The sequence below is a fragment of the Pholcus phalangioides genome, unplaced genomic scaffold, assembly GCF_987345545.1.
Source record: "Pholcus phalangioides strain wild (caught in Gottingen) unplaced genomic scaffold, Ppha-v1.0 ptg000172l_1, whole genome shotgun sequence".
NCBI lineage: Eukaryota > Metazoa > Arthropoda > Arachnida > Araneae > Pholcidae > Pholcus > Pholcus phalangioides.
In genome coordinates, this window is record NW_028301637.1 from 2,716,336 (window position 1) to 2,734,211 (window position 17,876).

General features: G+C 36.5%; 1 protein-coding gene across 2 annotated transcripts in view; it reads right to left on the bottom strand.

The window, feature by feature from the left end:
- The window catches only part of Pbp49 (proximal sequence element A Pbp49), a 46,278-nt gene that overhangs the window by 25,074 nt on the left and 3,328 nt on the right, over positions 1–17,876 (bottom strand). For both annotated transcript variants that reach the window (XM_089255795.1, XM_089255796.1), the window contains exons 2-7: positions 17,426–17,518; positions 14,719–14,815; positions 12,356–12,508; positions 7,350–7,484; positions 3,630–3,712; positions 2,240–2,404 (exon numbers count right to left, since the gene is read on the bottom strand). In XM_089255795.1, the coding sequence (XP_089111921.1) occupies positions 2,240–2,404; positions 3,630–3,712; positions 7,350–7,484; positions 12,356–12,508; positions 14,719–14,815; positions 17,426–17,518 (726 nt within the window). The remainder of the gene's footprint in view (positions 1–2,239; positions 2,405–3,629; positions 3,713–7,349; positions 7,485–12,355; positions 12,509–14,718; positions 14,816–17,425; positions 17,519–17,876) is intronic.

A 17,876-nucleotide genomic window follows, 5' to 3' on the forward strand; every position in this document is an offset into this window, starting at 1 on the left:
CTAAAAACATCACAATACTTTTTTCAATTTCTTTATGTTCAATGGATTTCAATATTCTTATGTTCAATTTCTATGTATTTTTGGTAATTATGTGTGAATGGAGATTCATAAAATGGGCTGAACAGCCAAAAGCAAGGACATGTGGATGGTTTTGGACAATTATGTCATGAAATTTTTTCATTTTGTTCTCGTTATCACAAAAATCAGCAAAAACACTTTTATTATTATACTATAGTATCCATAGCCCCTTCAGCTATTTATGCACAGAATTATGCTGTTTTCTTGTGTGAGCCACAGTCTAGTCTCTATTAAATGGGTGCTCTAGCTAGTGTGGATACTCACTGCGATGGAGTCAGCATTTGTATTTAACCAACCATCCAACATCAGAGTGATAGTTGAATTTTTCAATTTCTCTGTCATTAGCATATCGACAGCTTTATCTGCCTCATCTAATAATGATCCAGCTAATTTCTTCCTATCAGGAGAGTTATAACCTGGATGCAAAGCATTAACCACTACTCTAAATGCATCACTATCGGCTATGTTAAAAGGTATATTGTAAGCATAAAAAAATCTGGATACTTTTCAAGAACTAACCTCTAGCAGTCACTTGTTTTAACAATAAATTGTCCTATTAGCCTTTGGTTTTTGATATGTTCCAGCATCTACAATAATATTTAAACTTCCACATGTAGAAACATTTTCAAGAGGTTGCTTTCTTTTCATTGAAGTAGACGTCTTTTCACTTCATGAAGGTTCATTATCATCGTGTTTGATGAACACAAAACAAGGAATAAGCTTCCTATTTCTTGCATTTATTCACATGAGCACGGATTCTTTCCACTAACTATGGTATTGCAAAACTTACATAAGTCACTTACCATTTGTTATCAGTTTTATTCACTATAGTCCGTTCAATGGACTAATTTCTTCCAGAACCTTCAGTTCTTGGCATTTCGCTGACTAAATTTTACCACCGAAACTTACACTTCTCTCAAAGTAAAATTTTAGAACTTGGACAGTTTATACACAACTTGTCTAGCTAAACAGCAGAATGGTGAAATGCTGTATCCAGGAGGGAAAACATCCATTATTCAGTCCAGTCATATTGATCTGTTTCAGAATTCAGTTGCTTACAAATAATTTCTTAGGGTTTTGTTTTTTTAATCACAGTTCTAATAAATGCTATGCTCCTTCTTATCATTTGGGAACAGTGTTTCTCCACTAGAGTTGTTTGAACGCTTTAAGCACACATGAAACCAGCTAAAATTTTTATTAATATTAATTTAATGTTCTGTTCTGATTATTATTAATACACTTATATATCATAACAATAGTCATAAATTACCCAGTCTATCATATTTATTTACAGCATATATAACTTTCTTTCCTTATGCTTGAAGCAGCTTCAATATCAAAAGCCCAGTGGGTTGGTTTTTTTCTGAAAAAACCCGGGTTTTTGCCAACCCTGCCCACAACACAGTTCATGGCACATTTAGAGATCCTGTGAATGACATGCGGCACAGTTTTAGAGCTCTTAAGCGGCCCCAGTGCAATTCTACATCACTTAAGTTACCCGCGGCATAATTACGGATTACTAGAGTTGCTGGGATGTTGCATAAATTTTGGGAGACATGCAGCACTGTTCCAGAGCACTTAAGCAACCTGCAACACATTTCCAAATCACTTGAAGGATCTGCAGAACATTCATAGCTCACTAAAGTGGCTCTGAGGAGGACTTATCAATAGGGAAAATGTCAGTTCAGGTGCCCACAAACTAGCGAAAGGTTTTCTAGTTTTTGGCACACAGAGTAGGATGCCATTAAAAATATTTCATATTTTTATAAAGGGTGGTTGATGATGTAAGCATGATTCAACCCCCATCCTATCATCAAAAGTCAGCAAACCAGAATCCCCCCCCCCCCCGGATGCTGACGAAATACTTGAATGACCACCTGAGCCTGGTGCTATTAAGAATATTTCATATTTTCATAAAAGGTGATTTGGTGACATAATTATTCATTCAAACTCTCCCCCGATCAAAAGTCAGCAAATCAAAGCCACTTTTCTTGTATCAATGCTGAAGATACTTGAATGGCCTTTTTTTTCTTTTTGCTTCCCTGAAATCAATGAGTTTGAGATCTAGTTCCCGAGAACATATTTGCATATTTTTTTGTTTCCCACCCTATCAAAACTATCAATTTTTTGTACACATATGCAGCAATAGCAATGCCATTACCTGATGTCTGAAAATACGATGACGTGCTCGCAATTTCCTTGATGCATGTACAAGTACGGATATCCAAGTTGCAGCACCAGCTCATTGAACCTGGTTTCTTCCATTTTCTTAGCAAAGAAAGGTCCGACACCCCTCTGCTCTTTGTAAGCCCATTCAATTATATTCCTAGAAAGGAAAATGAATTAAACATCATTAAATGATAGAAAGCATTCAATTACAAATGAGAGCAAACAAGAAAAAAAAAGAATTAATTGCAGTGCAACATCTGGGAAGACAACACCACCTGAAAAAAAAGCAATCCTCGAAGGAATCCAACTTTGAAGTGCTCATATCGCCACAACCATGCAATCCCCCTCCCCCCATATCATTTGTTACAAATTACCAAGATGAGAGGGAAAAAAACAGCCAAGAGGTCCATAGAGGTTAACACAATGCAAAATTTTTAATGAGTAAATACAATAGGCCGTATTAATAAAGTAAAAATGTTCATGAGGAAAAGGGTCAAATTAAAAGCATAAGCTTGACGTAAAAGCAAATCCTTCACTCAGTATAGTCCAAGAACAAGATGTAGATTGGCTACGACATGTGGGAAGATTTTTTTTTTATAGTTAAAGTGACTAAGTATTGAGAATCATGCATTGGCAACTTTGTTTTATCATTTGGCATCATTAGCGCTATCCATGCCACACAGAAATTTCACTAAAATGCCATGGCGGTGCACTCAATATGACATCATCATTTCAGTGTCTTTGTTACGTAAACATTGGGTGGTCCAGCACTCACAGTATCCTGTAGAAAAGATCGAGCACTCCAGCTTTTATTTAAAAATCAGATTTTCATACATTGAGATAAAACAGAAAACCCGTAGGTATAAAAAAAGACTTCCGAAGCCCTTAGCTGGAAGTATAAACAGTGTGATTTGCAGTAGTACTTCATTTCCAACCATTTTCAATTTTTTGGAGATTTTAGCGATAATTAGAAACTTTTCTCAGTTTTGGTATCATATTTGGCCATAATTTAGTAACTATCCATATTTTTCTTGAAAAACATGGTCACTTTGAGATTACAAGAGACTGAGGGATTTTTTTTTATATAAAGATACAAAAAATCTAAAGGATCTAGTTTCTGACCGGGATTTTAATAAGGCTAGAAAACGGAAGGCTTCAGGGTAAATTGGAAGCATCTGCACCTATGATGATGAAAATACACAAAGGGAAGAAAGCAAAATGAGTTGGGGGAATACATTCCTTGGACCAAACTTCAGTTACATGCAATCAACAGGACAAATATCATTATACAGAAACGATAAACATATATCAGCCTAAAAAATTATCAGTCAAACCCTACAGAAATATTCCACTGATCAAGGAAAAAAACTGTCAATGCTTACTTGCTATAATCCTTAGAATACGGATCTCGCATATCATTGTAGAAAACACCATTCACATAGAAAAAACCAGACTTGTAGATATCCTTCAAAGAAATAAAACCAGCAATTATAATTAATTCCAATAATCAACTGACTAAAGCATTTTACACTGCGTTAAACTATTCACCAATCTCAATATTTATTCATCCTCAATAAGAGAGAATTTATAATTTTGCTAGAGATTCCATTTATTTTTGGTCATATAGGGTGACTACCACATATCTAAAGAAAAATTTAGTGACTTTTTCTTGACTTATTTGGCGCTGCTGGCGACTTGACATTCATTATTTGGAGGAACAGCTCTTTTTCTCGTAAAATGAAACATTTAGTTGAAGAAGAGTTTGGTGTAATAACAATCAACAATAGAGACCCTGGTTGTTTCTGCTGCTCTCTAAGGTGATTTTTTTTTTTCAAATGCAAATCAACTCACAACCAAGCTTAGAAGTTAGAAAACTACCTTCAATTGATCAAACAGCTACTAAACTACACCTCATTCTAGTTATGACTCTGTTTTAGATTGAGCTATTAACACTCAAAAATATTGTGTGGAATGCTATGTATTGTTAAGTCAAACCCAAGGATACTCATATTGTGAATATGTGTTCAAGTTTGGGCAGAACCGCTGCCAGACATGACTAAACCAAGTACTCGCGATAATAAGAATTATTTTTGCAATAGAAAAAATAATTTTTTATAACAAAACAGCACCATAACCAATGAAAATGTTATTAATATTCAAAATAACATAACAAATAAATTAAAATTCTTCTTCCCATGAAAGCAGCCTGAGAATATTTTTCCCCCAGTGTCTGGTAATGGTGACCTTTGTCAGTGACGTGCATGGGCCCAAAAGCCTAATAAAAATTAAGATCAGGAAATTTTCAAAAGCATGTCAATTTGCCAGGTAGGGCTTCTAGAAAATCACTTGGTATGAGCCCTATGATACTCTTAAGAAAACTCTGCCTTGAGTTGGGGGGAAGAAAGGGTAACAAGTTATCTACAATATACCGTTAGGATGCACAAGATAAGCATTCTGTCCTGATTTGCAGCTGTGTTGACACTGTCAACAGGATTCAAAACTAAAAATATGTGGGTAGTTTGAAATTCAATAATCAGCCTAGTAAATATTAAATAAATAAATATATATATATATAGTTTCATTTTATTTATCACTGATTATGAAAATTGAAACCGAGACAATCAGGTGTTAGGCACGGTAACCCAGTTTGATAAGATACTACTCACCTGAAGTACCAAACAATGTTTATATGGATACAAATACACAAGGCTACAACAGGCAAAATGCCCAACAAGGTGGCTGAGAAAAAAGGTGCCCAAAACATATATGACATTCATATTTTTCTAAAATACAGCAACCCGATTAAAAATGCAATCACAAAAATTATAAACAATATATACACATGATAAAACATTATACACACTGCCCATAAGAATACTTAGGGTTGTCGAATTCTGAGTATGGATAGCTTCTCGATTAACCCCAACATGTTTATTATATTTTTTTTAAACGTATCAATTCTGTTAGAATTTACTACCTCTGGGGGTAAGCTATTCCATTTATTAACAACCCTATTACAGAAAAATTCCCTGTGACACAATAACCTAGAATTGTCCCTTACCAATCGATACTGAAGCAGTCGATTGGTGGCATATTAATAATTCATGGTCCATCCTATCCATCCTGTTGAAAATTTTAAACACTTCAATCTCCCCAATCAATCATATTCCCTGACACCTGCGTTCATCAAATGTAAACTATTTAAAAATGAAGTCTTTCTTCATAACTCGAACTCTGTGTACCAACAAGGACAAACATAACTCTTCTCTGTAACCCTTCAACCGAGTCTATGTGGTACTGTTTGCCTATGTGGTACTATGGTGTACCTGTAGGTATTGGTCTCCAAAACCTTACACATGGATGAACTAAGCCTTGGAAAAGCAGAAGAATGACTTTAGGAGAACCTTTTTAAAATGTGAAGAGACCTTTTTAAAAATGAAACCAAGCATTCTATTCAATTTTTTGACCACCACTGAACTGAACAATGTTCAGAAAACCTAGGTCACTCGTCAATGAGAATTCCCTATTGGTGACCCTAGTTGCATCTGGGATAGTGACACCATTCAACTTGTAAGCGAAATGTGGGTTGTTCAAACCAAAATGAGCGACCACACACTTATCAATGCTAAATTGACATTTGCTACATGACGTCATGCTACATTCATTTTTCCATGCCCCAATCCTGTTTAAGTTGGTCTGAATCAACTCCCTATCTCTTGGATTCCAGACTACCCCCCCCCCCCCCACCATTAGCTTCACGTCATCTACAAATTTGTTAGCAATCCTATCGATACCCTGATCAAGTTTATCAATAAAAAGTGAAAAAGTATGGGGCCAAGGAAGAATTATTTTTGCCTATTTAACTATTTGAACTATTTAAACCTATTTTTGCTTCCACTGACTGCCTTAAATACAGCTTCTTTCCTCATACCATTGGTGAATGGAACAAACTCCCAAGCTCTATTGTTGAATCTCCCACTATCACTAGTTTTTTATCCAATATCAAACAATATCTTTGTCATTCTTAATCGCATCCTCTTGTATAGGCCCAAGGGATAACAAAGCCTGTCCAATCAGAGAATTCCTCATTCCCCATAACTCATTGTGACATATCTCTTAACTACGATTCTATCCAATTTAGCAAGTTGCCGCCAATCCCAATCTTGTGTAAATGCTCTAAGGAAGTGCTGCAAGTTTGATACCCAGTTCATCCTCGTCAGAAACTTTCCTGACACAGGGGTACAAGAAAAACGGCGACATGACCACAGAAAAAGATTGCTATGGCAGGGAGTCCCACACTGAGGGGTTTGCACACCCACCTTGCGTGTAAAAAAAAAAAGGCTGCCATTCATAATCGGCAATAAATTGTAGGTCCCAGTCTAATTAGCCCTTGTGTGACAAAAATGGTCAAACAAACAGGAGTCCGAAAAGCACTTTCACAACAGCAAAAAGAAAAAAAATTGTGAATGTCCTGAAATACCAGGACAAATGGCCACACCATGTGGACGGGGGTGCCAATTAAAATTCTTGTCAATAGAGAGAGTCATGCTTTAGAAAGTTTGGGAACCACTGTTATAATATATTGACAGTTTAAAAAAAAATTGCAGCTGAAATCACAAGCCAAAATATGTTTGCCATGCTACCATCAAGTGATCGTTATCGTGCCAGTTTTAAAAAAAGCATGTCGTTGGTCATACCTGATAGCTGACCAAAAACCCAGTCCCCAACAAAGATATGTCAAAGATTTGTCATAGACACATTCATGATTACAATCCAAACAGCTAAAGAACAGCACATTGATCACTCGACTACCAAGCAACATTATCTTCAATTAAGTCAGTGTTTCTCAAAGTGTATGTTGCAGCAAGCTGGAGATATTGATTTGGGTCCCATTTCTGCTTTGAAGTGGTTCTTTTATATGGCAAAATAGCTACCAAACTATTCTGGGGAGCTACCGATAAACCAGAAAATTGGGCAAGGGAGCTGCGAGAGAGAGCTGCTTCGAGAACCACTGAATTAAGTGATAGCAATTCACATGGGAAAAAAGTGCATCTAAAAGACAAAAGAGTTAGAGAAAAAAACAAAACACTGAAAGTACCGACCTTCATACACACATTAAGCTCCTGGTCTGGATTTTCACTCAAATCACCGTCAACTGCCATGTCAGACACACAAGATATCCTATCTCTAAGCTCTGTCAGATATTGGCAACCGAGAACACAAAACTCTTGATCAACCTACAAAGAGAATATTAGTGTCTGATTAGCTCGATCGAAACAAATAGAACTTGAAATATATAAAATAACATTATACAGAGTAAAGCCTCTATTAACTGATACTGGGAGGATCCCCTTGGATAACAAGAACCCTCTATTAACAGAAGATATCCCTAAAAATACAGAAAATATTAGCTGTTGATAATAAGTAAATTTACTTTTGCTGATAACTTTTCTCCATACATACACAACTTTCTTTATCTATGTCACTTTTTATATTTGTTCATTGAACTTAGGCTCCTGCAGCGAATGTGAGTTGTTACTACTGAGTTTTTATTGATGATTTTCCAGCTAAATGGCACCAGAGATAGAAACTCTCTGGGTCATTTGCAAATTTTCTGGAGTCCCAGGTTGTGTTTATACCCTCGAGTGGTTTGGTGTACACTAGTGTTTCCCGATTGGTCCATTGATCTTATGGCTAGCGGCGAATGAGAAACACTTCTTAGGTTGGAAGAATCTGATTGTTTGAGAGATGCAGAATTATCGGATTGACTGCTGTCGTCGTTCTGTTGCTGCATGTTGAAGGGAAAGGTTTTCATTCTTCTAAAAGAGCTGGAGTCCAGGAACTATCCAATTTTTCTGCTCTTCCATTGTAGCTGTTATTATGCTTGCAGATTTAGACTCTCTGTAGATATGTGGAAAAAAATATTCAGCATTAGCTATTACACGTTTTGCTGAATTTTCCATTGTGTCTGTTAATACGGGCATGCTCTGCCATAGACTTTTCTGTTTGGTTTAATTTGCAGCATCTCTCGGTGCTCTTTTATTCTTGTGGCTACAGATTTTTTTGTGGCTCCAATGTAAACCTAGCTACACGTGCACACTATTCTGTAGATCCCTAGCGTTGATAGAGGATCACTGTGGTATTTTGCTGATAGCAGCATTTCACATATTTTTCTGGTTGGTTTGAAAATAGTCTTTGTATGATGTTTTTTCAGGACCCCGCCAATTCTTGCTGCAGTTACTCTGGGGACAAAGGGCAGCACAGCTTTTCCAATTGATTGTGGCTCTTCATTTTCCATTGGCGATTCCTTGATAGAGCATAAGGCTTTTTCAATGCCATCTTTTGTGTACCCATTGAAGCAGGGTAAAACTGATTTTAAAAGAACTCCATCTCTTTACTTATATATTTTTCTTCGCACAACTTTCTTGCCCTCTCAGTCAAGATTCTTAGTAAAACTCACTTTTGGTGAGGATGCTGATTGGAGAGCTTATGAATGTATCTATTGTGTGAGTGTGATAGATATTGTGGCCTAAATGTTGTCTGATGGCTGACCAGAGCGTTGAAAAATGGGAGTCGTCTTTCTTCTATTTCCAGAGTGAATTTGATGTTTTCATGAATTCTGTTGAGATGGTCTAATAACCAGTGAAGTTTTTCTTCTCCAATGCCCCCAAATAACAGAAGTATCATCAACGTAGCAAAGTTAGGTTGTTGATTGGAAAGGTACTGCTATTATTGCCTGCTACGTTTTTGGACCATCTCATCAGTGTGCCTGTTTCGTGTTCTTGCTGTTGCTGACATCTGTCTTCTATATTTAGAAGTGAAAGTGGTAAATGTTTGAATTTGCATGTACGAATCAACATTTCAGTTGACCACTACTGTGCTGCCACCAGGGTAGAATCTGGATCCTCACGATGTGTCTAGCATAATGACCACACAAACGCACCGCGCCAGTACACTGATACTGTAGGAAGTCATCCCTCTTTTACAAACCTTTCAATGAGTGATAAAAACAAGGAAAAATTAACACAGAGCACAGCTGTTCAGAATTAGCCATAAACTGTATAGACTGGTCTAACAACCCATCGCAGAAAACAAAACGGTTCAACTAAAAATAATCATTGACCAAGTTTGTCGCGAGACTGGCATATTTTAAGATGCACTCTCCCTTTTTCTGGGAAAATTTTCACACAAAACACATTGCAACTCCGTTTCCCTGTAATTCATTTGTCCCTTTCTACTGCTACCACAGTAAAACTTCAAAAAGGTGTTTTGAAGATTTTGGCTTGATGAACTATAGCGATAGCTTGCAATACGAGTAGTACAAAAAACTCCCAGATGAGCATTAGTCTATAGTCTATGTGAGATTGGGTATTCAGTCACAATTATGAGTTGCAGTTTCATTTCTTTTATTGCCACCAAAGCCATTGGAACAAGTTAAAGAGCCAGAGCATTTTTCCAGCTCTATCTGTTATTCTAATGAAACACCAAGTTAAAAATATTGTATGCTTGTGTAATAATGAAACCCTTCGATAGTTTGGGGTTACCAGATGTCCTGCTTTTTGATGTAATTTCAAGCATCCTACTACATTTTGGAAAATTAGCCCTTTTATCCTCCTTTTCAGGTTTCCGGAAATATTTTTTCACTCTGAAACCAGGCCCATCATTTTGGGGGGGGGGGGCAGCCCCCCCCCCAGGCTTTTGAAAATACACTAAAAATGGTATATATATATATATACAAATACATATACATTGAGTACATGTTCTTTGCCCCCCCCCCCCGGAAAAAGTTGAAATGACACACACACACACACACAGCCCTATCTGAAACATATATCTCTTCATAGACACAAAAGTTTTTGGGTGTTTTTCTCACATGCTTATAAGCTTTGACTGTCAAAATTCCCAGAATAAAAGAACTCAAGTTGTCTTTAAGTAGGGCAAATGCTATTTTTACCATGGCCTAGCTTGCTTCAGAATAATATGAAAAGATATTCTAAAAAACAGTTCCTGAAAGAAAAAAAACCACAAAATCCATTTTGAGAATACAATTATTTGCTCACCAACAACTATGTTCGACAATACTTCAAAATGGCACTTCAGTCACAACTAGCAGTGAAGTCGCAGGACGACTAAACAGCTCGGCTGGTAGACGCTCCCGCTACGCTTCTATCTGTTGCTATGCCTCAAGGCCACCTAGTGCTTACTAGTAAAAACCATTGATGGCCGTTCTCTGCCTCACTGCCTTCTCAAGTCCTGCTGATTCCGATCTTGTTAGGATGATCACAAAAATCCATGCATGACTTTACCGATAGCCATGATCAAAAGCGCTATTTCCTGAACACCTCGGACTGATCGTAGAACTCCATGCGTGACTCTACAGATATCTGATCGGATGCAGCTTCCTCACCAGCACCTTGGGTCGATCGCTAAATTATATGCATGACTCTACTGATAGCCATAGTCGGATGCCACTTTCCTCCTCATCACCTTTGACCCATGCTGGACAGTTCTTTCTTGAATGGATGGATGTGTTTTTACACAGAATTTACACAATCGAGATCCAGAATTTTTAACAGGAATTTTTGTACCTCTTGTGGCTTCATCTTTCACTTTATGAATAATATCTGGATAAAATTCTTTACCTTTAACAGACGCATACTCCAATGCTCGGCACATGTCAATGCACTTCTCTAAAGTCAATGACTTTTCTTGTAGTAACAGCTCTTGGAACTGCGTGTCCTTCATGCCTAATACAATTCTGTCATGAAGTAGTGAGTCTTTGCAAGTATCACAGTATCTACAAGTTTTTATTAGCACCCTTATTGCAGGAAGGAAGTGTCGAAGTTACATATTCAACAAAAAGAAGCAAGAAAATGAATCTCATATATTTCATTCGTCTCACTGACGACGTATTCATCGAAGTTACTTATGTCTGTTACAGTTCTTTTGTCCTCATCAGCATCGAAATGGAAACCATTATAACGTTTGAGAGCTTCATCACCTATAATGTATGTAAGAGCAACGCAACTTGATATTCATCAGTTTGATTCTGTAATCTAGCCAAAATCGAGCAATTCTTCTATTTCTGTACGAATATTTTTTAGTTAGAAACTAATTTAGAGTCAAACATCAACATACTGGGAGGCCTAATCCCAGTTATCAGAGGAATTGTTGTCTGTCATGGCACTATCTGATTTATTTTTCTGTTTTGTTTATGGAGAAACTTCTTTCAGTAAAAGGTGTGTCTATTCTCAGCAAACGTTTTTTTCTTTCTTTTACCGCTGCCACCATGTTCTGTTTTGTATCTTTTAAACAAGTAGAGGCGAGATCATAGAGAGTGATAATACTTTTTATTCTCCATAACATCAACCATAATATTTCTTTCGTTGCAATACAAGTAACTCTAAACTCTCCAAGATATGTACGACCTTGACTTCAAATAGACTTACTTCAACGTAACACAAACCCGGTACTGCTTCCTCGTTCATGTCCTGAGCTGGTTGACAATCTTTCGTACATGACTTCTCTGATGTCCATGTCCGAGCTGAGCTCACTTGTCTGTGCCGTTTAGACTCAAGGTGGTCTTCGGGACAACGAATAGGATTTCATCAAGAAAGAAGTTAACCTGTTTGACTTATGGAGACTGATAAGTATGTGGTTCGAGATTTACAGTTCATGAAAGGTTTTTCTTGATTAATGTATGGCTTAATTTGTAATCATTGTAATAAATAGTTTTGTTTTGAAACTGTCATGTTCATTAGCAGTCAAAAATATACGTTGCAGATAAAATAAAAACCTGCACAAACCAAAAAAGCTATTTTATTTATGCTCCTTCATTACATTTTCTCTGACTACAGGAATGGCATTCATAGCAAAAATCCATGACAAACTGTTCAACTATCTCGTTGAGTGTTGGATGCAATGGAAAAATTTATGAAAAAAAAAAAAGACTCTTCTGTATCATTCCAGAGAAACTCGAGTTTTTAATATAACAAGTAAAAATATTATAATTTAAAACAAATGAACTTGCACTTCACCTTCATGGCCTAAAGGTATAAATTTGAATAATGTATGAATACAGACGAACTTAGATTATACCATCACATACATGGAAAGAAGGCGTTCGAGCGAGCATGTTCTTCTGATACCGAAAAATGGCTACTTCTGGCCGATAAATCTGAATGGTGTACACGTAGTCTGGCAACTCTATCTTGTTTTCTTCGTCTCTCATTTTCGCCAGCTGCTCCCTTATGGTGAAAGGCTAACCAGGAAAATGAAAAATATCAGATGAGCAAAATATTAGATCAACAAATTTAGCATCAATATGGAAACGAAAGATGGCTCTAAAAGAAAGAAACAATTAATAAAGGATTTTGCTCCATTTGCAGCATTTTTATGCATGGTCGACCAGTTAGGTCTCCTCATATGAGAATACTGATGTTGAGCTACTAGAAACGAAGCTACAAACGACCATATTGATACTCTCTCTCTCTCACACACACTCTTCTTCTTCGAGTTGCTTGAGATCGATTTGAGTATCCCCCCGTGTGAAGGTCTTACTGTCTTTATTATAGCACTAGTTTTCAATACCCTATGCTGTTCGGCTTTTCTCCAAATACTGGGAGCACCGAAAAAGTGACAAACCATTGTAAAAGAGTAAACTTGCCTGAAGTGCATAGTTCAAGAACCATGGTAATCGAAGTAAAAGTTCCAAAAGTCACTGTTGAGACCTAAGAACCATTGTTGCCCAACAATTTTTTGCCCATTTCGGGTATTTGCCCAGCTTTGGAGAGCTACTAAATTTGCCTATCGTGCACGTCAGTAAAGTTTAGACATTAATACACAGTTTCAGAGCTATAACTAGCATGTTTGCCACCTACGTTACTTTAAAAAATTTGATAATTTAATAACGTTATTTTTGTTCCCACCTAAAATTTGAAGCATCCTAAATTTTGTTGCCCATGGCACCCCTAATTATGGCCCTGTGTAAGTATATTATAGGTCTCTCTTTTTTTCTGCCTGCTCTCTGCGGGAGACTTTTTCAATTGGGAGACTGGCAAGCATTCACACCTCAAAGTTAGAAAAGCATAGAAAACCAACTTCAGCCAACCACAGCAGGGCTGGAAATAGAACAGATCTGCATGTTCAAACCGGAACCATGAAAGCCCAAATTTATCGGGACATCATTCTGGAACAACATGTACGTTTGTTTAGGGGTGCCATGGGCGCAGAATTTATGTTTATGGATGACAACGCCCGCCCTCACCGAGCAAACATCGTAAACGAATGCCTTGAATCTGAGGATATAACCCGTATGGAATGGCCAGCATTCTCACCTGACTTGAATCCGATAGAGCATGCTTGGCCGACGAGTTGCAGCCCGTCAACCACCTCCTACATGTGTACCGGAACTTCGGAGAGCATTGCTTGCTGAGTGGAGTGATCTTTCCCAAGATCAGATCGATAATTTAATACTCAGCATGCCTAGGCGTTGTACGGACTGTATTTCATCGCATGGGAGACATACAATGTATTAACCATCATACCAACCATGTAATAGTAAGTTTTTGTAAAGGAGATATTTTTTACAATTGCTCCAGGGAGCAAAAATCGTAGTTTTTATGAATGGTATCATACATACACCATCGTTTTTGTTCTTTATCTTTTGTTTAATAAATGGGCTTTATGAATAAGTAACGTTTGTTTTGTTTCTGTACCTTTATTTGACGGAGCTGGCATTATCCTCAATTTATGGACATGAGTGTAATTATTAGAAGTTTCAATGATTTTTCAGATATTTTATTGTTTTTTATGTTAATACTATTTAAACCAAAAAACCCGGTTTTTTTACCAACCCTGTGATAATCAGTCAACCAGTAACATAGGTATTCTAGTTGTAAATACTCCAATATCCTTGTCTATATCATGGTGCTATAGAAATACATGTATCAAGTCACCTGGATCTATGTGACTTCAGTTTCCCTGCATCAAGAGGGCCTTAGTATTGTTACAAAAATTATATGTAAGTAGTTCTTATTTATTATGTGACTAAGTCAATATCTTGTTAAAAATGAAAATAACACATTTTCCAGTAAATTGCGGGAAGTCTGTGATGAACTTTACAAGTCTGACGATAGTACAATGGTCCCAAGAGAAATTTGTGAAAGAAGAGGGATCTCACGCAAATTTTAGAAAACTTTTGAGTTTTCTTTCCCCCTATATATAAGTGCACCCCAAGCAGAAGGTAGTAAGTAGTTGAGAGAGAAGTATTGTATTGAAGGTCCACCTGCTCTCTGCAGCAAAACTTTTTTAAAGGACTGGAGAGACCATGGCTCAGCTTTCAATTTCACCATGCGAGCATCGAAGGAACGCAGCAGAAAATTACCTTTTGAAAAAATCTTACAATGAATGGGGTAAAAGGTGTAAAGACATAAATTTTTAATTTTGAAAAACTAAGCATAAATTTATTACCACGCTCTCAGGGTAATTCCAAAACTTCATGTTGCAATACACGAATCCTTTGTACCGATTGCTATTGTTCCGTTTCTCCATATCCGCTACCTGAGACCTATACATAATCAAGAACATTGATGTTTAAAAACAAAAATACTTGACATTATATGATAAACAGGACAGTCTTAATTGGTAAAGTCAAGACACCATGGTCTTGGAAAAAAGTTTTGAGAAGGACAAAATGTTGCTGAGCTGCCGAAGGGTTAGCATAGGCTAGTAACTTAACCTCAAGGTAGTAAAAAAAAAATGTTGAATGTGTTTATTCAACATAAATGATAAACTGTTGGTTCTAGTCTATATGGCCCTTGTGTGAAGAAAATGATTGTGACATGATAACTGAATAACTTCACATAACTGAAGTATGCACCAACTTTAAGTTATTTTCTTGCACAATTTAGGAATCCCATCCTGTTAAAACGCTAGCAGTTTGGTGGCGAAAACATCATTCATGGTGTTTGAGAGCATCCACAACAAAGGATTTCCTATCTGCCAACTTTAGAGAATGCAAACCAGAGAGATTTTTACCATGGATTCAAATTCTGTACAAAAACAAATATGAAAAGGATTTTTTTATAAACAAAAATAAAATTGTAGGGACTTTTTTCCAAATTTAGAGAAGTGTAGCATCATCCTAGCCATCACCGCAATATGCCAACATCCCCAAACAGTAGGTTGAATCACCTTTGACAGTCATCAGGCCCAAATCAAAATATATAATCCCCATTTACATGGGAAAATAAAAACACAATAAACTCAACCCTCGATTTACAAACAGCTTGGTTTGCAAATAATTTGGTTTACGTACACCACAAAATGACTCTGTTTCGAAACACAAGCCAGCAAAAAGCAAGCCTTACAAACACACACAAAAGGGATTAAATCCTGAAAAAGCATATTTCAGATGCCTGTAATGAAACCCAAAGAAAATGGTGTGAATCTTTCTCTCTTCATTTTTTCCGCCTATAGAAAAAAATTTGCCAAAGCACATATATATTCACCACACTACCCCCCTATTTATCCACAACAGGATTACAAGATGGTGGTGTATAGTCGTCCATCCCATAAGAAGATCTAGGGGACCGCTCCAGTCATGCCAACTTAATTTTTCGTAGCATCTCAGAGGAACCCCCTCAACACTTGAATTAAAAATAATTAATTACTGCTTCGATCTTTTGCACCAACTAGCAACAACAATCTATACCATTCCATAAATTAATGGTCAAAACTTAAAATACAAGCTAAAAATATAATGTTCAGTTAGGTATCACTGTTCAATTTATTATCATGTGAAAAATTATCACTGTTCAATTTATTATCATGTGAAAAATTATCACTGTTCAATTTATTATCATGTGAAAAATTATCACTGTTCAATTTATTATCATGTGAAAAATTATCACTGTTCAATTTATTATCATGTGAAAAATTATCACTGTTCAATTTATTATCATGTGAAAAATTATCACTGTTCAATTTATTATCATGTGAAAAATTATCACTGTTCAATTTATTATCATGTGAAAAATTATCACTGTTCAATTTATTATCATGTGAAAAATTATCACTGTTCAATTTATTATCATGTGAAAAATTATCACTGTTCAATTTATTATCATGTGAAAAATTATCACTGTTCAATTTATTATCATGTGAAAAATTATCACTGTTCAATTTATTATCATGTGAAAAATTATCACTGTTCAATTTATTATCATGTGAAAAATTATCACTGTTCAATTTATTATCATGTGAAAAATTATCACTGTTCAATTTATTATCATGTGAAAAATTATCCCTGTGCATTTACAGCAAAGTTCAGTATGGAATGTCAGACAGTGGTGGTCGGACTCACAATGTAAAACATTGAAGAGCAATCCTATCCAGGGACATATGCAGGATCTACTGTTGGAGTTAGGGTTTAAGCTACAGTCGAATTTTTCGCAAAATGCGAAAGAAGTAGTAGCCACTTTCCCAAAAATGCATACAGGAGGTACGAAACGAGTAGACATCCAACCATCAATCATTACATTAGCATTGTAGCATTTTGCTAACGATTTCCCCCCATTTCGCTTTTTTGCAAAAGGAATTTTTTATCCAGCTTAAACCCTGGTTGGAGTGGGCACAAAAGGCTTAAAGAGTGAGTCACAATGACTTTCTTAGAGATAAATTTTGAGTTCTTGGCCTTTAAATAGCATTTACATTAACAGAAATGGAAAATAACAAGATACACACTTATTTTCTTTCGATATTTCAAATTTTTGAAATATATATTTTTGCATTAAAGATACATTTTTGATCATCTTGGGGGGGGGGGGGGGGGGCAGGACACAAGCCCCTTATGCACCCTCCCTGCATACACCGCTGAACCCAATAGACCCAATAGGTGATAGGAGGTGGGAGAAGACACCTTTAAAAGTTTGCTGACACGGGGAGGGATCAGAAATGGCTAAAATCTGCTGAGGTTATACTTGAACGGCTCCCAAACTTAAAACCAGTCCAAAATCTGGGGCATCATTGGGCAACCCATTAACCGACTAGTACCAATTTTTGGATGGCCAAAGCAAAATGGTGCTTCTCTCCTGAAGAGTATTAAAAAAGAGAACATTCTTCAGTTTTAAACGCTTCTACAAAAAATCAGAGGAAGAAATGTTCTTTTTTTACTTACTTGACAGTTTCTAATTGAATGTCTTCAGGCAAGGAAAATATCCTTCGAGATACATCAATGTCATCCTCATACGGACACCTCAGTGCACTTTCACTGAAAAAACCAAAGCAATAAACATCTTAGTTTTGACACATATCACATCGTTGAATGGTAATCCTTGAATTCCGCAAACAGGCAATTACATTGTCAAAGATGAATAACAGCACAGTTTTTGCATGCCCAACACCTAGGTGTAAATTCCAGATTTGAAAAATCTGCAGTTTGTCACTTCATAAATTACAAAGGAACCTATATGAAACAAAAGGTCAAGAGACTGAAATTATTTTCCGTTTCAGACAGGTTTCCGTTTCATAGAGATGCACATAAAAATATATGCAGCGATTTATTTCTACTGTTTACAAAACTTAAGTTTTCAGAGCATCACCCTAGCATCTATAAACCAACGAGTGTT